This window comes from Papilio machaon, chromosome 4 (genome assembly GCF_912999745.1).
Source record: "Papilio machaon chromosome 4, ilPapMach1.1, whole genome shotgun sequence".
NCBI classification, from domain to species: domain Eukaryota; kingdom Metazoa; phylum Arthropoda; class Insecta; order Lepidoptera; family Papilionidae; genus Papilio; species Papilio machaon.
The window spans coordinates 8199124-8225724 of NC_059989.1; the positions used below are offsets into that span (position 1 = coordinate 8199124).

Consider the following 26601-nt stretch of genomic DNA (forward strand, 5'->3'; position numbering starts at 1 on the left):
ATTAAGCGATATTGTTATGAGTAGCTTTAACTTAAGGCACTTTTATCACATTACATAGATTTGCTCTAATAGCCATGAGGTAGGTGAGCGATGTGGTTACATCGAATATACTTGGCACAAGCTCATACTTTCTTTGACTTATGTCACCCTTCGCCAAGGAGAGCACTTATTGTGAAGTTCTTAACTCGACGGCAAGGGGCGGGAGCGGGCGGAGCTGGTGAGGGAACTCTCGGCGGCGGCGGTGGCAACGCTTGGCTCCAAGCGAATCCATTAGCCATAGGACTGCTCGCCCAGAATCCTAGGGGCATCGGCATATGAAATTGACCGAGATATGGTAGTTCCGGTGGATAAAATGTTGGTGGAGGTGAGATGTTTTCTGGTGGAGTGATGAGAGGTGCGGGGGACTCGACTAATGGCGGCGAACGAGGCGATGAAGACCGAAGACTGCCTTCTTCAGAGCAGGAAGAGGCGGCGTCGGAGCACGGCCTCTTAGGGTCGCTAGTGTCACCTCTGGCCGGCTCAGTGCTGCCACTGCTGTCGGTGTCCACGTTTTTCCTCTTGCATTTGGATTGACCGCAAGCTCTGAATCCTTTCGCGAACGGATTGTTGTCTATTTTCAATTTCGTGATGCGATCATTCTGTGAACAAAAAGTATTAACATTACTCTTCGGGCTCTGTCTCGCATAGTCTCATATTAATCACGGTCTAAAATTTTATGGTTACTCTTAGAATATCTTGATTAAAACCTTTAAGTACATATTTACATTATGTGATAATAATAAAAGTTAAGGATAAATATTATTAAATACAATAACATTTAAAAATAAGCAATTTTAATCTATCCTAAAATGTTTTTCACTTTATAAATGTAGCACAAACATAAAATTGATTTGATGAAATGAGATTTGTTTGTTTACTATGTTTTCTGAATTGACAGTGAAGGCGATGTATATCATATTACCTACAGTATTTGTGGGGAAAAGATGTTTTTTTATAAATTCGAATGTTCGGTTGACAAGTTGAGTGGGATAAGCGAGCTCAAGGAAACTGTCTTATCTTTTTGGGAATGCAATTTAAACATCCGTTTCCGCATACATCTCCTGCTGACACTAATAGCTGGTGAGGGATAATTGTTGCACATGTGCGGTGCGTTTGGCGACAGGCCAATTAGCGCGGCGCCGCTCGACGTCACCCGCCCGGGACACTGTGGCCCGTCCGGCGCCCAACTGCTTTGCAACACCGGAACGCTAGGCGACACGACAACCGCTCCACAGTTTGCGCAAATGGTACGGCAAAACTATATCGACGAAAAAACTCCTGTATTCTGTTTGCACACATTTCGGAATTCGAAATTATCTAGCAAAATCCTGACCGCAAATACGTTCCCAACCCGATACGTGAAATCACTTGTAAATGATTGTTTACATGAGTCGATAAGGCGGCGCCGTCGGGTGCCGTTTGCTCAGCGCGGAGATAACCGGCCGACTCGCCCAGATAATGGAGAGTGCTAAAAGCGTGTTATTAGACTACGAAAGTGCACTTTTCGTGGCGGTCGGTTAATACGAGAAGGGCGCCCAGGCGCCGCCCCCGGCCCGCCCTGTCGCCCGCGAGTGACATCATGCCTCAAACCTTCAGTCGGCTACGGTTTTTGCGGTACCGTTTCACATATTGGCGACTGTCGCCAGTTTTTTCTTTGACTTTTAGAAATGTGTAATTAGGTCCTGTGCATATTTAGTTACGATATCAGGCGTAAAGTTGGAGAGGTCCAAAGTGGTGTTGACATACGATGACGTAAGTAGAGGACACGGGCAGGACAAATAAACAGTAGGGGTCCCGTTGCGTGGGCATTGTGCCGTCATGCCACCTAGTTACGCTTTATAATAAAGAGTCGGACGGTGGCAAAGGGAAGTTTATAATTCGTCGGTAATTCGCAACAATGGGTAAACCGTGTAACGATAGTCCGGCTAAGGATAATGTGCAATGATACGCCGTGCGTCATTGTCCGGCGCGCGGTCCCGTTACTCGGACCACTGCAGGATTATCCCACAAAGCGGCCGATCGCCGTAATTGTTAATGTAAATGGAAGCGAGATGTGTTCGCGCCTCGCTGCAGTCAACATGAAGGGAGCCGCTGCGCAAAGGAGCCGCCACGACCTAATTACCGGCCAATGGATTATGCAAGGAGCCGCAGCGCCGACGCCGACGTGGCCGCCGCGTGACAATGCCGCGTCTGCCGCCTTGCATCACGCAGCACAGCGGGAGTGTCCCCACAAACAAATTAGTGCAGAGGATGGATTTGATAAATCTTATTAAATGCATCATGTGTTCTGCTTTATATTTTTATTCTACAACGCTTCGTGTTGAAATCTTTCTCTGTTAATTTATTACAGTAATACAATGTAAAAACCCAGCCCTATGTTTGACTCGCAGTCTTAGTAACTGCGCCCTAATTTTACTTAAGAAAAGTACTTGAAGATAAGAGCCAGTAGTAGCATCTTCGGAAGCATAACGGTTCTTAAAAGTTTTCTTGTAAACCACTAAAGAATGCCGTGTTATCGATATAGCACAAAGTGATTGTTTAAGTGTAACGGATCTATGTAAGATTCATCGTGTGAAACAATACCGCCTTGTGTACAGACAAGAGCGTCCAAATTAGACTGCTTTGTTTTTGTAACGCACAAGTGACCGATAGGCGCCGCTATTTCAAATTTTTTTGCTCAACTCCGTTTTCAAGACCATAAAAGCTTTGGCGCCTATAGTATAGCGTAAAAAATCGGTCGTACGCATAAGTGCAAATCACGCCCGGTTCTAAGAATACTAGCGTATTTTCTTGGTATAGTCATAAGTGTGACTGCGAGTTAGTAGCGGAGTTCCCAGTGACATTTGCTACTAACTTAATATAAACTGGACTTTAGTAGTTCTTGGAGTCATATTTATGATAAGATGAGATGGTGGAGAGTATTTTATACTTCTGGTAAACCCACCATTTTTACTTTACAGCGCTCTATCTATAAACATTATGGCTATAAGTTTAAATCAGGCTTTTACCAAGTGTAACTAAACATTTCGTACTGAAACCTGTTGGTGTAAAATTTCTACGAGTTTTGAGCATCATCATAAAAATTAAAAAAAACCCAGTTTTTTATCCGTAACGACCGCATCCGATTGTCTTTTAATTTCTACATAGTTTTAATACGACTTGAATTTTCTCAGTTGCTTCCTTCTTTCCTAAGAATACTGTCAGAGATATTATTACAAACCTGATATGCAGTAACAGCGATGAACTCAGTCTCCGGGAAGGAGAAGGCTGCGTGCGGCGCGCCCCACGCGAGCGCGGCTGCGTCGCGCGCGCGTACCACAACAGCACGCGGCCGGTACTTGTGCATCGACGTCAACACCATCTGTCGAAAATACATTTTTATTGACATACGAAGATTTTTCAGAACATTAAGAGTATAACACTTCGAATTATTTTAAAAGTTTATGCGAGTCAAAAAGAGCAATTTGGATAAAATTACCAAATTAATATGTACAAGGGACTTTAAGATCTTTGGTGGTCTTCAAATAAAAAATCTAATTAATTTTTACCAAAAAAAAAGCTTAAAGTTTTAAAGACTGATTGCAGATGCAGCATAGAATAAAAAAATTACCAAAGAGATACTGAAGAATTTCGATAATTATAGACGCGACGAATAAAAGCACCATTCTATTTGCAAAACAAAAACGTTTACAAACGAAAAGTAATTTGACGAACCATTCGTAAAACATTTTTCGTTGGAAGAATTATAAATTTAGACATTTATTATGTAGGCTTGGTTGTATGTGGGTGATAATAGTCGGTTGATCAATGCTCATCTCAAGGAATGGAAGTTTTATAGTCAATAAACTATTTTCGTATTATCTTTAAATAACAGTTAAACGATTGTTCACAAAACTTGTTGTCCAAATTTTTGCATGAAAAAAGCTTTTTCAAAATTAATTAGTGTTGATAGAAAATTGTTTGAAACGCTTAAGCCCGGCGTCAGATGTCGCGTCGGGCGGCGGGCGACGGGCGGCAGCGGCGTCTGCAATGGGCTCTTATCTACAAGTACTTGACGCGCGAAAATCAGCTACCTGCGCCACTTGCGACCTCTTGAGACATAAAGGGTTTTATACAATACTACAACTGTGTCGTATACTACGGTAATTCGTACTTTTACTTGCACTTTTATTTACTAAAAGTAAGTTTATATGATGAACAATTTTATTATTGACAGAGTATGCTTTTATCTTTTTTCACATTTAATTTCAGTATAAATATTTCGATTCGATAGTATATTAAAGTGAAATTGTCTTAGTATTTGTGTCTAATGTAACTTTTTGCAAATATTTTCTTTTTTTACCGCAAAGGAAACGATACGTGTAAATAAAAGATAAGCTTGTCTAGACGAACTAATTGGTGGTTGGTTTTTTTATCTTTAATTGCAGCTACTTTTCGTCTCGATTGAGTTCCACTTTACCCCATACTTATTTAACTTATGTGTTCTGTTTATTTTTAACTTTTTTCAAATTGAGAAAGAAATAAAGTTAAATAGGCTTAAACTAATTATGCCAAGCCTATTTCTTTTGCTTTTCAATTACTAATTACAATTATAACTTTTTTACGTTACGTTAAAATACATATTATATACATAACCTCCTTCTTTATGAAGTCGGCTAAAAAGAACGATCATCGCTTTCATTTGTTTTTAAAAAAAGGAGATATATTTTGTTTGTTTTTAACATGAATTTAGGCAGTGGAAACACGTAGTAACACATTTGATATATAGATAGTGACCTGACAAATGTGTTCACATGTTACCCCGAGGTGCGACGGACAGATTGACAGACGAACTTTAGAGTTTCACCGAATACGGAAGCTCGTCCATCAAGTGGATATGTATTCAATCAAATCAGATTGAAGTGCGTGATATTAAGGGAAAGATATTTGATTCCTAGTTTTTCGACTTTGATTCAGTTTTTTATAACAACTTTATGGAATATACAGTGGGAAAAGAACGAACTGTTGTTTTGTTTTTAACTATTTTAATTTTTATGTTACATTTGCTAAAGAAGACTATTTTTTAAACAATTTTTTGTCTGTAAAATAACATAGTTTAGACAATATGACTGAATATTCTTTGGTTATAAATAGGTCAAAGTTTATGTTTGTGAAATCGTTATTCTTAGATGCCTTCATGTTTTCAAATTATTGATGTGTCAACCGCGACTCCATGCGCGCGAGTTACAAAAAAAAGAAATAAGTAGCCTATGTGTTATTCCAGACTATGTTCTACATCTGTGTCAAATTTCATCAAGATCTGTTGAGCCATTCTGGAGATACTTTCAAACAAACATCTATCCATCCATCCATCTAAATATTCGCATTTATAATATTAGTAAGATTTTTTTTTTTCTCAAACGAAAAGACTTCAACGAATCTCGATAAATTTTTCACAGAAAAGACATAGTTTTTATTCCATTTGAATTTGAATGTACGACGCATAAAGCTATATAAAAATAGGCTTAATTTGTTTCAGTACTTTAACAATTAATATTTGTAACTGTCATGAATTTGAAATACAAATAAGAATAATTTAAAAATTATGTTAATTAACTCATAATAAGTGAAAACGGATCATAAACGCCTACAGACAAAGTTATCAAGCGATAAACATATGTATAATTAGGTATAGTAAAGCTTTGCATATATTTATTACAGTATTAAAAATGTCAGAAACGATAAGAATCAATTTTAGTACATTTAATATGTTTACCTGATGTTTGCAAACCAAGAGATCTTAATCTTTAATTTAATTTGTACCAAAGACAAGGTTTTAGGAGCGTGAAAAGATATGTATGATAAGACGGGGTTGTGTTGTGGGGGACAGTTTTTCTGCCGCGTTAGGGTCACATGTGCCGACGGCGATTGGTTTACAAGATAATAGTATGTTTAAATTAGTGAATATTCAAATATATTTAATATAATGTGAGCGTCGGTGGCTCAAGGGTAGGTACGTCAGTACTTGACCTGTAATCTGGAGGTTCTGGGTTTTGGTCCTGGGGTACCAATATATTTTTCGATTTACATATGTATAATTATCCGAAGTTCTTACTTTGAAGGAAAACATCGTGATGTAACCTGTACATATCTGCAAAGAAATTCAATATGAGTGAAGTCAACCAACCCGCACTGGGCCAGCGAGGTTGACTATGGTCTAGTCACCCCTAACTTAGGATAGACTTCGAGCCCTTCATTGTGAATCGATTATAAAAAATGATACTTCAAAGTTAAAATACTTAGTTCATATAAAATTACTCTTCGAAAAAAAAAACAATGACAACGATATACGTTTAAGAAGTGTTACGGCAGTGGAATTTCACTTAAAACGTCGATTTATATTTTATTATGAGAACATTTAATACCAATAATAAGCACTTCATTTTACCTATTAGTTTATCAGCAGCTTAAATGAGTTCTCACTTTCAACTAAACATCATAATCCATTCAATATAAGTAATTTCGGGTATCACTAATCCCTTTTGTAATTACAACCTTTTCCCACATAAAACAGTGTACGGTTCTTTTGGGTTTTTAAAAAAACGTTTTAGTAAAAAAGGTAACAATGTGCATAATAGAGACCCCTTTTATTTCAGGTGGCATGATTTCAAGTGTACAAGCGATGGGGATACTTTTCGCATGGCTGCTCTGGCTCCCGGCTACATCGGCCATTGTTGTACTGGACAAAGATGCCGCCTGTAGCGCTATTGCCTATTTTTAATTATAATTTTTGTACCAATATTGTAGTAGTATGTACCAAATTTGTGCCAAATTTGTAGTAGTAGTATTGTTGACAGATTGAGCAGCTTTCTTCCATCATATCATAATATACATACTAGCCAAGTAGCCTTATATAGGCTCCTCTTCTCATAAAAAAATAGAATTACTACAAAGCATTCAAATAAGTTTTTATTTATGCAATAAATATTTTACATCGTAATTTCTTTTTTTATAACAGTGATGAATATTTCAGTATGTGAAGCTTACGGTGATCTGGAAGTGTATAAGAAGGGCAATCAGGCGCAAGACGAGAACATTTTTTCCGACATGAGCCCAACTCCCAGCGAGTCACAATAGTGCGCGATATGATGTTTATATCTATTTAGACAGCCGTGAAAAGCGATTGTTTTGATAACGGATCACTGGGACGAGGTAGCGTATAAAAAATAAAGCTTTTTCTATAACCAGTATAACCAAATATGCTAAAGTACACAAGATCATTTCGAAACCTTGAGCCAGACTTTGAATAGGTAAATTTTTATTTTTGGTATTTGTATATAGATAAGTATATTACTTACATTTAACTTAAAATTTTCATTTCTATAATTACTGGCTACATAAAATATTTTTGTACTCAATCAAAATGTAGAGGCGTGTTAAAAAGTGTGGAACGCGAGCAAACTTGCGCCGAACAAACATTGATTCAGTGATTCCGAGAGACACTGAATTATTCACTTTGGAGGTGTTTGTACACATTGGACAGTGTACACTGCGTACATAATACTTTGAAGTGTACATGTCAAGGTGCAGTCAAAGAATTAAAATCGCTTCCCACTTAGGATTGAATATCGGACAGGGAAGTGTCACCATAATAGGTGTAATTTAACACGTTATGTATACTATGACATTTTTTCGACCTAATTGTATTGTAGGTGACATTTTACTGATATGGATATGAAATAAACGTCCTCTACTGTACATCATTAATTCAGCCGTCATTAACACTGTGTAAATACACAACCATTTCATGCCTCAATGCAACGCTTCTTTGTGTGTACAAACGCCTTTGTGTAAAAGAACCCCTGCAGTGTACAATTGTACTTGAACGAAGTTATTTATCAACCTTATTATTTGTATTATATGTTTCATTATTCCATATCATATTTGAGTATTCATACCATAAGTGATGGGCAATCGATTGAAATTTGTATTAAACTTTATTCCAATAGTTTAAAGTTTAAAATCGATTGTGTATTCAGTTACAAAGGGGGACGTGTATCGGTAGGCGTTTCCTTTGTTGATGGACGTGCACGAGACATCGTCACGACTCCACTCATGGTTTCAGATTAAAAATTTAACTAAGAACAGTTTAAGAGGACGCCTATGGGTGAACTAATAATGACTAGATTAGTGATATAAGATTATTATGAAGCTTAGCGAATGAAATGTGCCTTTACAGTGTAACTGTAACCTTGTCTATGATTATACCCAACAACATATGTGTACTATGTTTTTGTTTTTTCTTTTTTTTTGGTACCAGTATTCAATATTATATTATGTAGGTAAAGATGATTTCATTGTTATCTCACAACAGAAAACCGCAGTAAAATATGATCCACGGAGGAATTGAGAATCTCTTTCAAAACTTTATTACAGTATAGTAAAGTGTTATTTAAAATCGAATGTACTTACATGTCCCTGAGCGTCCATAGTGTTGTTGGTCAGCTTGAGCTTGCTGAATGAGATGGGATTGGCAGTCCAGTGGTGTCCGGGCGCGGGAGAGTCCGGGTGCAACATGAGGCGACGTGGCGACTGAGGCTCGGCGCCTCCCGCCGCTGCCCACGCACCGCCTGCCCAACGCCAGCGCCGCCGCCCCACCAGCGACAGCTCCAGCAGCACGCAGTACTCCTCGCGAGGGTCCAGACCGCTTAAAGAGATGCGCAGCGACGGGAACATGCGCCTGCAACAAACGAACAAAAACATTTTTTAGCATGTGCTGGTAAACTTTGTACGCGGGAAACTTTACTATTTAAATCTCTTATAATCTATAGAATACCAATTACTTTAAGTCCCGAAAAAAAAAACAGGACAAAGCGTATGATTTACTAATATATATTTAAAATGAAATTACATGTAACTATTACTTTTATCTAAAGTTTATTTCATAATCAATTATCAAACTATGAGTTAAACCCAAAGGATTCTAAACTATTACCACCAACAGAACACGACGCTTAATAAATAAAAGACACAAAACTAACATAACAAACAATAAAAGATAACACCGTACAACGGCTCTAAAACAAACCTAACACAGAAACAAAGAAGGCGATAATAAAATTACAGCTGCCATGAGGCGCGAGCGCAGACAATGGCCGGCGAAGATGTATTGAACATTTTATCGTGATTATAAAAGCATGTGATAGGAGTAAAAGTGTGGATCAACGAGGGCTTTTGGCACCCGTTTGTTCCCTCGTAAAGCGATGAAGAAATGTTGAGATACAAGTGGCGCCGGTCCTTATCAATGATGACGGACCACCGCCCTTGCTGCGGTATTCACTGACTAATTCTTGCTTATCCTGTTCACATATTTGCGATTAATATGCTATTAGAGGTGAAAAGCTTTAACCAAATTTTTTTTTGTATTTTTTTATTTGTAATATTATGTGTAAAATATTATGCGTCATTATAAAAAGTTATATATAGAAAATAACATACATTTTTTTAAGTGAAGTCAGTCAAAGTTTTATAGTTGTTTATTGTATCAAGAAGAAGGTAAATTTTTAGAATAAAATTATTATTAAAGACCGCTACACACCTTCCGTTTTAACTGAAGTTAAGCGAAATGTCAGTATTAATTGTACAGTTCGGCTGAAGTAGCGATTGTGTGTAGCGGACTTTAAATAATAAATAAGATAAATTTCCTGAATAATTTCCCATTAAAACTTCACATTCTTTTTCACAATGCAGATATAAAGGTTATTCCAGTAACTTCACTTTAATAACTTCCACACTTATCTATATTATTAAACAACATACATTAATATTCAATCGTGTGCTTTTGTCATCGCGTCAGTTTCCACACGGTATCGACCTGAGGACCATCCGTCATAACATGTTGGTATCAGTTGCGCGGGCGCCGGCCTCCCTCGCTAATGCAGCCTCCGATAACACACGCCGACAGAAGCTCAATTAACAACACACTAAATTAGCCCCCATTTAAAGTTTACGAGCACCGCTACCGCCTTACGTGTATCGATACAGTAGCGACTGCAAATGAAAGTCTTGTGAAAATATCAACTACAGTTGAAAAACTGAGTGGCAGTGGTCAACAACATCAAAGAAACATAAAGAGTATGTGAGGGATAACAGGTTCTTTTACAAATTTACAGAAGAAACACACGGCTATATTTTCCAGTGATGACTTAGACTTTTATCTTTCTCTTAGCTTCACGTTTCTGGAAATCAGTGAAGTGAGTCCTGCGTTAGGACTTAATATCGATTTGACGTAGACCATCTATTCAATGCAAAACGTTAGAAAATAGGAAAAATCAGTTAAGGACCTTTCTTATTTGCAACATACTTGTCAATTTAAGCTATACTCACTTGTACATATGTTTTTAAAACATTGTAAAATATTAATTTTGTCCAGTTGGAAATTTAAATATCTATAAAGTTTTTTTTTTAAATACTGCTCATTTAAATTACACAATCGATTTAAATAAACATTGATTCTTAAATATTGTTACTTTACGTCAATAGTTGAACTTACAAGCACAACGTGTACGAAGAATCCGAAACAAACAGACAAACACTCAGCTGAAACACAAATATGTACATGAATAGGAGTTGTGTTGACCGTACGACAAATCCGTTGGCCGGCTACCGTTCCTCTTATCACTCACCGGCCACTTATCGCACCGTTTGATGTCGCCGACAGTGACGCTACTCGAGCCAAGTTAATGCAAATGAAGCCTTATAAGCTCTCATTAAAAGCCTTTACAACATTAGCTGTGGCAAAGAAATTGTTGTACAAATTATGCTAATATTATTGATTGATCGGACACCATAACACACCTTACCTTTGTGTTGAGTGAAATTAGATCCAATGATTTATAAATGACTTGTATGAAGTTGTGATGACTAAAACTAACGGTATACACAATGTTACTGGTCAAGTTTCGACTCGCAGTTATTAACGAATGAAGAAACAAATTCGAAATAACAAATACTGACATTTAGATTGCATTTTCATAAAATACAATTTCATTTAGACTAAATATTTAAAATACACATTTTGTATTTGGCAATAAATTCCAAATGAACATTCCTTCATATTTGATGTTCAATGTAAATGTCAAATATTTAAATTTGATACTTTAACGATGCGATTTAAACGTCGATGCAAATGAAATAAGGAGACTATAAAAACGAGATGCCATAAAAGGCCTCTCGAGGCAGCGTTAAGCCTGGGCCTCGCCGCCGTCGGTGGGTAGGGACTTAGCGGAATACAATAGGACCACCAAAATCGCGTCGAATAAACTTTAGAGTGGGTCGTAAATCGGTAACGGCTCGCCAATTGCCGCACGGAGGCGCTAACAGCCGAGGAAGAAACCGTCGCATCCGCCCTAACATCCGCACTCGAAAACACGACGCAAAACGTTCGATGCCGCCAATTTTATGAGTTTGTTTAACATCGTTCAACAGTTTGTAAAGCCATCAGAGCCGTTGCTTTCGAGAGCGATATCTTTACGGCTGATTTCATGGGCTTTTTATCGCTCAAGTTCAATGTTAGGCGCAGGAGCCGGCTATTAAGTTGACAGTCGCGTCCTTGTCCCGGCACGACATCTGCGCTTCATTTACACAAATGTCCGACTACGACGATAAACAGTATCTAATTCTCGAGACGAGAGCAGAGCTACAAGAATGCCTACAAGAAGAACAGGGCCCGCTTACCCGCGCTTATTAGCGCGCACACGAGAGGTCCGGCCGGTTTTTTCGTCCGCCCAGATGTGGGCCTGGGCAAACACTCCTCCGCTATTGTCTGGATGCATAAAAAATTGGACACCTGGACGTGTCAAATTGTTCACTCGAGCTGTGTGAGCGGCCCGTGTGAAGCCCAGCCTCGGGTTCTCACGGATTCAGTGTTTTCTCTCTGATTAACGTTATAATGCTAGTAACAAAGATAAAAATTGCCTATATTATATACACAAGGCTAACAAAATACATAGGTGTAATTTTTTTTAATACATATATAGTAGTTAGGCACTTACAAAGATTTTTTGGAGAATAGAATAACAATTGTTAAAGTTTGAACCTGATTTTTTCCTGGCGTGTATTCAAACATATTCTGTATGTAGGTCCGATAACGTTTCATTCCCCTAAAATCAATTTGAAGCAATTTATAGTTAAATTAGATAAAAAAAAATAGTACGAAAGAATAAAAAAGACCGCCAATGAAGAAATCAAGTTTTAAAGCTAAGCTTCAATTGTTTTGATTGCAAAGTTATGAACTGGTAAGTACCGGCGATCAAAACAAATAATTGTTGCGTGCGGCCGACGCGACGTGGTTGTTCGCGCTTACGTCACCGCACAACCTCGCAAATTGTTCAACTCCTAAACTAACCGTCGATTCGATTCAGCCAAGTGGCTAAAGCGGAACTGATACTGAATGGGTCAATGCTGTATTACCATTTTATAATTCGATACATATTTAGGGTGGTTCGATTTCCTTTCTGTCTGCACGAATACGTGATACATATTCATAAGCTTGTAGTTTCAATACATACAAGTTGTTACAGGTTACACCTACATTATATTTATATGTCTGTCACTACTTATTTGTTAGACAGAAATAGAAACGCAAACAGCATCAAAGTTGCATTAGGGTTGAATGGTTTTATTTATTTTCTCTTATGTTGCTGTTGTTTTATAATCATATTATGATATAACTTTTCGGAAATTTTTTTGTTATTTTTATATCTTTTCGAGATTTTTCATTGCACTGAAAGTTTCTCAATAACAAATGCTTAATTAAAGGAACAAAATGCTGAAGATAGAAGCGAAAAAAACTTTGTCAGTATGTTACTTTACCGTTTTCAAAAGATAACAAAGTAATTCCGAAACTACATATGCTACGAGTTTGCCTCTGCAAATAGAGTTCACTCAAAAAGGAATAAGCTCGTAACTAAATAAATAAACCAATTTGGGCGCGCCCACAAAAAAGTAAAGGAATCGTCCCGAGATATCTTGGATTAGCATATTGATGGGCGCCGTCTATCTGTCGCTCTTTGTTTAAAATCAGCGACAGCACCTTCCATCATAACGATTTTTGACAAAAAGTCGTTTTATATTATTTTATTGGCGGTTTTTGCCGGTTGCAACTGCAGGTGGCTGCCGACAAAAAATATGTAGCGTTCGGACAATATCGGCTCATTATAAATAACTGCTTTTTGTTTAAAAGGTAGGATATTTATTCGGTGATTTATAATCTGTCGGATTTGTTTTGTTTCAATGTGTATAACATTATATTCTGTGTTCATTTTAAATTACATATCCATTGAGTAATTGAGCTACCACTATTAAGTATTGTTACAGCATTTTTAAAATGAGTGGAAAAAGGGGTTGTTGCGGAAGATTGACTAAAATGTAGCCGACATCATTCCGATCTGAATTATAACTAAAAGTTGCTATTACATCGTTGTTTTAGCAGATAACGGTAGTCGGACAGAGAAGAGTGCTACGACGGTTATGACAGGCGACAAAGCCTCGCCGCGGGCACCTGCGCGACAGGTTTATGCGCAACTCCGCGCCAAATTTACAGCAGGTCCACTAGCGCCGCCGCTCAGAGGAAATTGAAAATTTTTAATCACCGCGTCGGCGCCCTTTGCCAATAAAGTTGACCGCGCAATTGAATTCGTCTCAATATACGATTCGCAGATTGTAAAATGTTTCTTTTGTGAACACCGCTACATTACGATTCTCACTTACGCATTTAATTATGCATTTTATTATCACGACACGTAATATCGTTACCGCAAATTCGGCGTTTTACGTATAATAAAATCAGTTTCGGTTTTTGTTTATTGCATTACTATAAAGAGAGCGGCCGACTGAACTCGAAATAAGGTTGTAAATTTAAGTTTTAAATACAATCTCTCTCATTTGCGTGAAAATACAGTACACAACTGTAGCGGTACATTTTAAAGGATTTTAAAAATAAATAATAAAAATAATTGACAGTCAAAAATGTTACTAAGCGAGCACTCTAATAGAATTGTCACGCTTAGTTTAAGAAGATATTCAACGCAATATGAACTCTACCAGCAATATCATATTTTTTCATTACTTTTTGCACTTGACCAAAGCTAATTTGTTTCGTTGGAAACTTTCAATTTATACTTTCTAGCACTTTATTGTCGAGATTTATGCGTATTAAAAAAACTGTGTAATTACAACAAAGGAACAATGTAAAAGGTTTTAATGTCTCAAAGTTTAGCACACTGAAAGGGCAGTGGGCGCCGCGGCACGCGTTTCAAAGTAACTTCAAAGTTCGTAAATTGCGAACGCATGGTCCCGACAAACGAGCGGAGGTAATTTAGTTGACAGTTAGTGCGGGACTGAGCGGGACTGAGCGGGACGAAGCGGGACAAAGCTTATCTCCCGCCGCATCTATAGCCTATTATGCGCCTTTTGACGCCGTTTACTATAGACAGTAGATCGTTAAGATAATGCACAACAACTTGTACAATCTATTAGATTTAGATCGATTCGCTGTGCAGTGTCAGATAAATCGCTCGTATCGATTTGTTGCATCGATTCTGTATTCGAATATTGTGATTTCAGTACACGATTCTGGATATCAAAGGCGAAAGGGTTAAGGATTTATGTTTTATTTTATATTATTCTGTTTTAGTTAAGTGTTATGTACAAGTTACTGCTTCATTATTTCATTTTATTTGTACATACAAAAATCTGCAATTTAATTTCGTACAAAATAGCCAAACATATTTCTTTACAAAATCTTCAGATGTTGTGTATTACATTAAACATCTTAAAGATGTGCTCTTAATGTTTAAAGATCTTTCAAGTATCAAAATTAAAAAAAAAAAAAAAAAACAGTTACATTTTATAATCTGCAGCGCGGCGCGTTACGTATCCGCAAGTCCTCGGGTCGTCCCCGGCACGGCAGTGGCGAGTGGCGATCGCTCGTTAGCTCCCGACCCCGGCATAAATCACACAGTTTTATGAGGACTCACAATTTTTTAACATTGGAGTTAATGAAATGCGAGCGCAGTATGGGATCCGGCTAGCGACATTAAAAACGACAAACCATAAGCACGGACAGTTTCTAATTATAACCCTGTCAAAGCGGGGATATAAGAAAAGAATTGATGATCACCTGAAACGCGGTGATTCTTATCTTAGACAGAGATTGTATAGATACCAAGTAGCTCTTGTATTTTGATATTCGATTGGCCGACTATCGCACGTTGTAAAAAATCATATTTTTTTGTCATAAAAGTAAAAACGTTGTAAAACAAAAACTTATAAAATGATAACACTTTTAAGACCATTGAATCATTTTCTCATTTAAAATTTTTATAGCCCCTATAAAAAACTATATTGTTTTATTTTTTTATTTTAATTCACTTACCTAACCAAGTCTGTAATTGCTTAATCTCCATAAAATTACATATGCGATTCTACAACAGATTAAAAAAAATATCTAATAGATTTTAATATGGTTAGTTCAAAAATTAATTTGCAGAAAACTAGTCTTTCAAATTGAATATCATATTTATTTTCAAAGACGCCGTCTTTGATATAATCTGAGAAACGAGCTTAATTTTAAATATGATTTATGTACTACGAAGGAATAAACAAGTTAGCATGAACATTAAGAATAGTTAGTAGCTACTTAGTGCTTAGAACGCGTAACGCAGAACATACGAGTATTAATAAGGATCAAGCAAACGAGTACGAGTAGAAACGATCCATCTCAGGCAGGATCTCCGCTTGTCGTAGCGTGATGCCGTACGTAGAAGTGCAGTCAACCATCGCCCGATCTAATTGCAACCGTATGCCCCGGCTTTAAATTTCAATATCCAACGGAAGCAGAAAGTATCACGGCGCCTGTATTTTAGGAAGCTTTTCGAAGAAGCGAAAGGGAGATGTTCGCGAATTAACGCCGGAGGGAGAGGCTTGATGCCGCCGACAAAGAGGCCGCCGCACGCGCACGCCGCCCGATTCACAATTAAGCCAGTGTGTGTTAATTGATATTAATTCGGTTTGTATGGCGTAAGACCGTTGTTGATAGCGTGTTTTAATAAAACAACAAAATCTATGCGTAGGTATATTAACCGCAATGAATAAATTGTACAATCCCTTATTTGTTCAAAGGAAAACTAATTTATTTGTTGGCAATAACTCGAAAACTGATCAACCGATATTGATAACTTGCAACGATGGAAATTTCGACCACCACACAAAAAACTATATTATATACTAACTCCTACTAAATAGGTAGATATATGCTATAAAATGCAGCTAGTATTAAGAAACATTGCAAATAAGTAAAATATTACAAGGTAGTTTAGATAAACAATGTTCCTTTCAGATGAAATGTAGCCTATAACATTAGAATAATCTTGTCAACGTTTTTACGTTTTCCAGAATCCGCTTAGCACTTGTACATAAGCCGCATACTATAATTGTACTAAGAAGTGCGTCAAGGCTGTGATGTGTGATGTGGAGCACACAGTACAAACGCGCCGCCGCGTCACCGCAATTAGTGGGCGGCCTGCGACATCCCACTTGCGATATTGACATTGAACAATTGTTACATATTTCACAGAAATGTGTCTTTGACTCGGTGATTGTCTTCAATTTGCACCGACGTTTATCATTTGATGAGAATGTGTGTTTTAACGAGTATATTATACTAGTAATTATAACATACAATTCAACATTGCGTAAGTTTGCTTTTCTGGATTCAGGAATGGAACACATTCTTACTAATTACGATTACTAATTATAAATACGAAAGTTTAGATGGCTGGATGGATGGATGTTTGTTAGAAGATATCTCCGGAACAGCTCAACGGATCTTGATAAAATTTGGCACAGATGTAGAACATAGTCTGGAGTCGCGGGCGGTAGTATAACTGATAATTTAAAAAATTAATAAAGACAGTTTTCAATTCAGTTATAATTTTATTGTAAGAGGCAGTGAATAAGATTTTAGACGAACTAATAAAATGCAAAGATTTTGAAAGCGCAATTCGTGGCATTACTCATAAACTAGGTGTTGCTAGAATGACTGGGCAATGACACCAAAGAGAGTCTTTTATTTAAGAATCGTGCATCATTCGAATGCACCCATTTTGGTGAAGCGTACGCGCGGTGACAATATTATGTTGAAGATTACACTTTATAGCATACTATTATGGTTCTTAGTACGTGTGAATAAGAGTAACATTTGCTTCTTAATGCTTGTTGAGTTATCGCGTTGGGTTCCAGTAGCGTGGCGATATAGATCGCGGCGTGACGCGACGATACGCAGGCGAGACGATGTCGCGGCGATGCGATCATATCGCGGCCGCACGGGTGGCTGCCTACCCGCCTACCATTTGACGAACTGACGCTAATAGACTGCACAGAGGTTGATCTTTTTCTAGAATATAAACTCTTGTTACAACATGTTTGACAATATTAAAAGTTGAGAGAGAAAAATTTTTGGAAAATTAAATTGTTTATTCAATCAAGAATAATGAGTAACAAATAAAGTAGAAATATTTGTTTCCTTTTTGATACATATACTACAAGATAAGTTTCTATTTGATACTTTTAAAACCTATTTCAAATTATAAGTTACTTTTAAATCTTTCTATGGATATTTTTAACATGAATACATCAAGAACGAAATAAACAAATTACTGTAGACTTCATCTAAAATTATAAAACAAGTTGAAGAATCGACAAGTTCAAATAAAATACATTTGAGTTGAAGATCTAAATAGTTTGTGTTAGGGTTGTACGGTATGATATATGGCGGCGCCAGACAGCATTTACATACGGAACGGTAAGGACTCGCCGCGCCTCTTGCGCCTGCGCAACCCGCGCCTTTAGAGATCTTATCCCAAACTCCCGACTTACTTTTGTGCTCCGCTGACAATATACGTTGCAACTGTTGACATTTATTTATGTAAATTGTATATAAGGTAATAGAGATCTTGAGTTTTCTTTATATGTATAATGTAAAATATCTTTATAGGTAAAATTGAGTTATAGAAAACGATATGCTTTCTAAATTTAAAGGCAGAAGAAAGTAGAGTAATGTATGTATGTCATAAACACGAAATACAGAACTATTGTCAGTTTCCAAAAAAAAAAATTCTTTAGACGAAACAAATAAAAATTCCATTCAAACAACAAAAGTTACGAGCCATAGTAATACAATAAAAATAAGAAACGTATCAAATAAGAGTTAAGTCCGTCTATAAATCTAAATGTAATTAAACAAACTCGTGAACTATCATAAGTGTTCGTGCGTTACTTGAAATAAAACAAATTTACAACTCGGCCATGTTTTTACTCACGCTACGCGTACGTGCCTAAATTTTAATGATTGTTATGAGTGACGACGCACCCTGCCTCGTGTCAGACGTAATGGTCGCGCTGGGACACGCATTATGAACACGTAGCGCGGACCACGGGATCTTATCACTGTTTCTGGTATAAGATGCCATCAGTCCACAGCCACTGACTCGCCAGACTCCCAAACGTATGTATTAAGTTTCCAATCTCCCACGTTCAATTACTCTCTCAACCCACACTTCAAAAGACAAAAATTTAAATGTTCGTCAGCATATAAAAAATATTACTCGAAGCTTTGAAAATCTTGGCGAAATTCAAACTTTAAAAAATCCGGATATCAAAGTATATATCTTCGTTTGCAATCGCTAAAACTGTGACATGCGTCGTTACAAGTTGTTAGCGAACCGAATCGGAGCCCGTGAGAATAATTCCCGGCTTCCACGTAACATGGGTTAAACGCTCGTATCGAGAGATACCGATCTAACCCGCGCTGCTCGTTGGCGCCATAAAAACAAAACATCTCCAACACGACCACTTTCTTCCCCAAATTATTCGAGGAATTTACGACGTTTCAACCGACAAAATGTTATAACCTAATGAGAAATTATCATCAGGCGCGTTGTCTTCGAGCAAAAAACGAATCGTGCGCCGCACTGCACCACGACTGGGGAATGCGTATTTTTTATGGTCTAAATTCAATTTATCTTTTTATGTTTGTGTTTTTTTTTTGTCTCTGTATTCGTCGATTGTTTTAGATGGATCCAAAGACACGGGAGCCGTGGTGACTCCGCATATTTTACTGTCGTTATGTCGGATTTGGTAAACTGATGACTGTTGCGCTTTGAGCGACATACATTACTGTGTAGATAGAGGTTTGTGTTTAGTCAGCGCGTTTAATCGTTGCAATGGAATGTGTTGCTATCGAAGAGTTTCGGATGATCAAGGGTGGTGGTTGTTAGTCCCGGGGGTATTGCGATATGATCAGTCTGTGGCGACGGTAGAGCGGCGCGTGCTTCGGATGCCCACGCCAGAACCGCGCTGCAGCCTTCATCCGGAATTAACCATTACTTTCCATGACATTACACTTTTCATAGCAAGCGACAAAAGCCCCAGCGTCACCTAAGCTTTTATTAAGTTAAACGTCTTCAATCACTTTAAACTGTACAAACAACACTTTATAGATGTTAAAATGTAATTGTATTGTGCTACCGGATTCAAAAAAATCGTCTCCTCTTAACCTTAATGGGTTACGAGATAGTAAACGTATTTTTTTTCACTTCACTTCAAGTCCCAAAGTAATAGGCCGTACACCAGGAGCCTTTTGTATTTGAGAATAAACATTTCAGATTTATAAAACATTACATAGTTAATGTTTTTTTTTTATTTTAATATTTTCTATCTATGAAGTAGGTACTAGATGTTCACGATATAGATCTAGTCTGGCATGCAATCGGAAAAGAAATGCTAGTGTCATTTTTTGTATGTTGATAATGAGTGACAAGGTTCTGTGTGGTGGACGAAGAGCGAGGCGCCGAGGCCAAGGCTGTCATAATCTGATTATTAGTGGTGCTGGGCGGGGCGCGCGGCGGGCGGCCGGCGGCGCGGCAGGCGGCCGGCGCCCGCGCACCTCCCGTTCACTCACGCCAGCGCGCCCCCATGTGCGACGGAGACGGCCTGCGCCCCACGCACCATGCAGGCGACAAACGACCCGTGGTAAAACAAAAGGAATGCCGGCCGAGACGCTTTGAGGCGCCGGCGCCGCTCCCCGCGCTCTAATCACCCATTTTAATTACGACACAGATCAAATCAATTAATCGGTATTTCTGTTAAAGTGAGCGGTCGAGTCGGAGGTTACACACGGCGTATGTGAATCGGACGAGAGATGCCCGGGGTGATAACGCGCTTATTTCCATCAGTCGCATGGTTAACTCAAATGTCGTACAAAACCAGATCGACGGTGAACTGGGCTATGCTACGCGCAACGCTAGACCAAGGAATCGAAGGGAAATTGTGAACATGCCTCTGCAGCCTCGGACGTTTTTAATTATAACTTATGATTTTTTCAAGCGAATTCGGGCGCGCCCTACCCTTCGGATAACACGAAAATAAATAACGAGTTTTTGTGCCGTCTGTTTGTTTTTAAAATGGCGGGAGGTCCGCGCGACGACACGCGAGCGATCTGCGCCGGCGCGCCTCGCCCATTTGTCATATTTCGGTTTAGAGAAAAAACAAATAACATACTCTATCCTGACCGATGTTTATTTGCTCGTGCTATGATTACTGAAGACCTTTATTGTCTCTCTCAGTGGACAGATGAACTGTGTCAAACTTCCTAATCTATGTTTATTGTGTTAACTGGTTTTTGTTGCGACCCTTTAAGAATTTTAAAAATTATTTGTTTTGTAGCAATATGAAATATGTTACGTTAGATAAACAAAGTATTGTTTTCGCCGTCAACCCCAAATTATAAACAAACGAAGACGGAGCAACAATTGTTAGTGGCACGAGAACATGCTAACTATGAAGATTGATTGGTGCACTCTTTGTAGAGAATATTCATTAACAAGTGTGACCAGGTGGGAAAAGTATAGGGCCGTCATATAGTGCAAGTTTGAGCATATAGAGCTGGCATGGCGGCGGCGCGGCACAGGTGTCAGCCTGCACTATATACGTCGCCCGGCCTCGCTCTCACAAATGAACCGCCCAAATTTCACTGTTTGCGTTTCCAATTCACTCTACAAACTTTCGCCCCACTCTGGGCTATGATGTAAAAACTTATTTGAACGAGGCCTAAAAGCTTCGAGGGACGTTTAATTTAAATAGTGAGTTTGTATGCTACACGAATAACTCAATTACGGCTCAACTAGGTTTCTATAGGAAATAAATTAAATATTTTTAAGGCATTCCATTCGGTGTGGCGCCAGAGCGAGCAGGGCCGGCGCCGGCGCGCCCCCGGCCCTGCGCCCCGCTCCGCTCACCTTCATTAATACAAAACAAACAAAATTGACCTCTAGGCGGGCGCGAGCGGTTAACGAGATTCACCAACGAGCCGGATAAAGCGGTAAATTATCGGGAAGTCGGTTACGCGGTGGTCCTCGCCGGGGGTTATAGGAAAAAACTTGTAGCAGACGTGAGGCACGCAGATGATCTGAGCTAATTACAAGCCGAGGCAAAAAGCGCGCGCGGCGTGCGAACGGCGACAGGCCGCGCGGCGGACAGCGAATACTGCTTTTTTCCGAGGTCCTCGCAATAATGTCAATAGGGTTTGCTAAGACATTCTGGAATATCTATTTCCGATATGAAAACAACATAACATTTTGATATCAAAAGAAACTGCTTAAAATTGTACCTACTTCTTAGACGGTGGTAATCATTTTAAATCCAGTCGAAAATGGTAAACGACAGCCACTTCAGTGTTCCATACAATATTTTTTATTGAACTTGTATCTCAGAAATTCAATTCAATCTAACGTAAGAATAATCAAATTAACACAAATAAAAGTCATTCAGCATTTTACAATCGTAAAAAAGTACGTTTGCAAATAATTGTCCACTTAATACCATTTCAAATTTTCAATGTAAAAATTGTAATGGATGTGACCTCTTTGAAGATGGGCGCGGCCAATGTTGCCATACGCTAATGACTACATGAATGTATAATTACATGTGCAGTGTGCGGTGTGCCGTGAGCGGGGAGCGGGGAGCGCCGCAGCCGTAAGTCTCTGAGGAGCCCGGACCGCACGGACCGCGTTATTTCTCCACCGCTTTCCACATTATCGATGACGAAAAAATAAATAATTGAAGGGTTGCCGTCGTAAAGCAAACAAGCTTATAATAAGCTGTAATTTGTGCTCGGCCATTTAGAGAAATGCACAAATTACGGTTCGAATGCTGGGCAGCTGTTTGTTTTGTCTATGACGGAGGTCCGGACTTGAAAATTATGCGTTAACAAGCGCCGCGTCAGATTCGGCAGCCCTAATGGGTTTTCGTTAAGTTTTTGTTACAGTTCGGAAATATTTATGGCTATCGTGTAATGGCGTTTTGTTAATTGCGCGTCTGGGAGCCGACAGCTGCGTCGTTTAATTGACTGTACATTACTAATACGATGTTTTTCCTTCGCGGCGCAGGCGCAGGTCGCGTCGGCGCGGCAGGCTCGTTAGCTATGTCGCTGCTGATATTTCGTTTAGATATCAACAACGTGTTTAGAATTACAACCGTTTATATTTCTGTAACTATGTTTAACAGCTTTTTGTAGCTTAATGTGCTAGTGATGTATGTACTACGGATTTCTAAAATTAGAGATGTACTATATTTAACTAGTAATATTTAACTGTAGCTAGTGGTCGAAAAATTCAGCTAAACAATGTGTTTAAAAAACAAGTATTTTGTTAATATTCAGTTCTGCAATCGTATAAACTTTATTAAAGTCTTTTGGTTCTTATTTTCTTTTATGTCCACATATATTCTTATCTATAATTATAATGTCTCTATGTTGATATTTTTCTAACTGAAAACTCTAAACTTTTATTTGTGCAAGATAATTTCATATAAAACTATTTTACATATCATTTTTAAATGTAAGCTAATATTTGTATGCTGTTTAAATTTTTTTGAAGTCCGATAAAGTATTTTCAATAGGCGATTCACAAATTAAACGTTTGATCAAATATCAATTTATTATGTTTATCAGTTTTACATGCACATTTGAAATCCCGTATAAGTAAGGAGTATGTTATAGATTTGTACAATGATAATATTTAATTTTCTAGGTATCTTATTCACACTCATTTTAATGTTAATATTTTTATTATTAACAACGATTTATAAAATTTTAATTATAATCAAAAAAACGCTTGCGACATTTATAATTTTTGTTTTAAATATATTTACTTATTTTTGTCTGTAAATTGATTCTATTCGCGTTTATCAACAACTTTAAGGTAGCCGTTGACTATTTAATCGGGCGGTAAGTTAGAAAGCACTTTAATATGCAAATGAGACGAAATAGCGATTACAGAAAATTACTTTTAATGAAAGTAACAAGATAAGACAAGGAAATGGATGTCGTATACAAAATTCAACAGTGTTAAATAAATTATCGCAAGTTTTCACTACTGATTCATTCCTAAAACATATTCAATATGACACACAAGCTGTCGCACGCGACTCTGTCCTCGCGGCAATAAAAAAATAATTAATAAATAGCCTATGTGTTCTTCCAGACTATGTTAAACATCCGTCCATTCCTACATGAACATTCGCATTTATAATATTATTGTAGTAAGATTGTTATTTGCAATCTAAAATGAGGTTTTATACATTTGTTTAAAAACAAATTATCTATTTTTTCAATCTATTCGAAAAAAAACGGGTACAGAAACAAGTTTTTATAAACGCAGAATTTCACGGTTATATATTTAATTAGCACTTAAAGACATATTATATAATAATATATAGATAAGTTTTAATAAAATCGCTTGTAAGCTAATTGTTTTTGTAATGTTGTACCCGACGGTGCACCGCGCAGGGTGTCGCCACTATCGCTACAAGAGACAAAAGCGAAGTGTGGCACTTACCGGCCCCCCTTGGTGATGATCATCTCTGTGCCGATGTCGTGGAAGCGGCGCCACAGGTCCGCGTTGAGGAGACGCGCCTCACACGCCGGCGGCTCGGCCTCCGCACCCACTCGGTGCTCTGTACATAATATAAAAATTAACTAACGAAATACATGGATTCATCAGACGTAGAAAGATTTATCTCTGAGGGATTTTCTATCTTTTTTCAAATTTTATTTCAGTCTTAATTTAAGCTTAATTATAACCGAGGTTTACTTTGTAAATTGCATTTATTGTGCACAGTCCAAAATTTATAAATTGTGTCGTAGTAATAAATGTATAAAATATACCTATGTATTGTTATAATTCACATTATCCTTGAAAAAAAACATAGACAATACTCTTTAATACAAAATTTCGCGGTTAAATATATATGTAAAACTAGCTTTTACCCGCGACTCCGTCCGCGCGGAAAAAAAATAGAAAACGGGATAAAAATTATCCTATGTCCGTTTCCTGATTCTAAGCTACCTGCCCACCAATTTTCAGTCAAATCGATTCAGCCGTTCTTGAGTTATAAATAGTGTAACTAACACAACTTTCTTTTATATATATAGATAGTAGTATAAATATAATAATGGCATAGATAATAAAATACTTTACTAGGTTGTAAAATTGCACAGTTGCTTTGACCTTTTGAAACCGAGAATTTTTTGGGTTATCTTTTTTTGACAACTGTATTAAAAAGCAAAAGGATAGAATTCTTAACAGGACCGGGACGCCTAGCTTTATATTTAAGTAGATTAAAATTAATGAAAAAGTAGTTAATTTTTAAAATACCGATGAGAAATCACATTTACCTCATAGTCCGGAGTACAGATGCGGAAACACAGCAGTTGGTCTTTTTATTATTGAAGGAAAAGAAGAAATTTGTTATATTTGAAATTTTACGGTACTTTAATTCATTCCTTTGATTTATATGATAATTTAAATATTATATATTTTATATAGATATGAAAGTTATCACTTAATACGTTAATTACCTTTAAGATTTTAAGGTTATGCGTAAATGGAAATAATCTGTAATTAAAATTTTTACGTTCCTAATAAAGTAAGCATTATAAATTTAAAAATGTATTATCGAGCTTTAATTTTATTGGCCATAAAATAATGTCTGCTTTAAAAGCTGATTTCTGTTAAATAATTAGCTAGAAAGCTGTGAAAAATTTAATATAAGCTGTATTACTTCAAATAAAACAGTAAGACGTTGTTTAATTTAACTCTTGTTTTAACCCTTTGACTGCCGCCGATTGATATTGTGGACTTCAACGTGATTATAAAAGAGTATGTTTTACCCTTAAATATCTATCACAAAACTGCTTCCGATATAAGTACATTGTTATGTACTAGGCAAGATCCTATTTCGGAAGCCTACACATAATCATATTACAATAATTATGATTTCTGATATATGGTTAATATAAGTTGTTATAATGCTATTTATCAAATACACTATTCAGTAATAAAACTTTTTTCGGTGTGGAAACTTTTAATGATTTGATGATTAATTTATTAATCTTTTAATTTAGTAATAACTTTATTAAGAGACTAGATATCGCCCGCGACTTTGTAAGCGCGGAATTAAAAAAAACATAATAAAGTATCCTATGAGTTTTTCCAGGCTATGCTCTACATCTATGCCAAATTTTATCAGGAGTCGTTGAGCCGTTTTGGACATACCTTTAAACAAACATCCATCCATTCAAACATTCGCATTTTAGTAATATAAATATAATAATTGCCTAATTCAGATAAACAAGTCTATTAGATTTGTATTACTGAAATAAAATAGAATAACGTTATATTTTTATTTTTTAATATTACATCTAAATCTGTAATTAACAATTACATGCCAATTATTAATATTATTTAAAAATTGCTAATATCATGGAAGAATAAATTGCGTAGTGAAAAAGACTTCAACGGGCAACGTGTCCACTTTTTAAATTTTGATTATATTAAAAGGTAGAGATTTGATAAGACAATAAATCACAGTCATGACATTACTCATTTTATATAAATATCTGTACTCGTTGTTACATAGATAAAAATTTAACTGTCAATCGCATGATAATCAGATTAGATTTTGTACTGCAACTTTTTTTAATGATGAATAATAATGAATTCATTGTCACGTATTATTTTATTTAATTTACCAATGTTAAATAATTATAAATATGTTAGTAAATTATAAACATAAATTATTAAGACAGAATATAACAAAATTTATAAGTGCTTCGTTTACCAAATATTACAAAAACAATACATAATTTGTTATAGTATGTGACCTTAATTTAGTGTTAAATATTAATTTGCTCAGGCACTTACGTAGACTACTAAACGAAGCCGCATGCAGCATTTGCTGTCGAAGGAGGTACTCTCCAAAATGCGCTTGATCCATCATCATCGTATAACAAAATTAAAACAAATAAATCAAGTAATATCCAAACCAAAAGTCACTTCACAAAGTCATTACGAGCCCGCAAAGAAAATAAACAATTCTATAACAAACAACACAAACACGCGTTTAAAAAAGGTTCATAATTGTCAACGACAAAATTATAAGTAAAGTTGTCGTGCGTGATGCCGA

At 37.0% G+C, this 26601-nt stretch overlaps 1 protein-coding gene across 1 annotated transcript; it reads right to left on the reverse strand.

Annotated features, from left to right (window-relative positions):
* On the reverse strand, positions 1 to 26601 carry LOC106720696 (T-box transcription factor TBX6). Its single transcript, XM_014515441.2, has 5 exons — positions 26340 to 26601; positions 23973 to 24090; positions 8491 to 8758; positions 3260 to 3400; positions 1 to 638 (listed from the first exon to the last, which is right to left on the reverse strand). Exons 1-5 carry the CDS (start codon positions 26416 to 26418, stop codon positions 144 to 146), a joined length of 1101 nt encoding a protein of 366 aa, XP_014370927.2. The 5' UTR covers positions 26419 to 26601; the 3' UTR covers positions 1 to 143.

Excerpts from the sequence above, each read along its gene's own strand:
- LOC106720696 (XM_014515441.2), bottom strand. The coding sequence starts at position 26,418 with ATGATGATGGATCAAGCGCATTTTGGAGAGTACCTCCTTCGACAGCAA. Across the intron at positions 24,091-26,339 it reads GGCTTCGTTTAGTAGTCTAC|AGCACCGAGTGGGTGCGGAG; the intron begins GTAAGTGCCTGA and ends TATTATGTACAG. Across the intron at positions 639-3,259 it reads TCGCTGTTACTGCATATCAG|AATGATCGCATCACGAAATT; the intron begins GTTTGTAATAAT and ends TTTTGTTCACAG.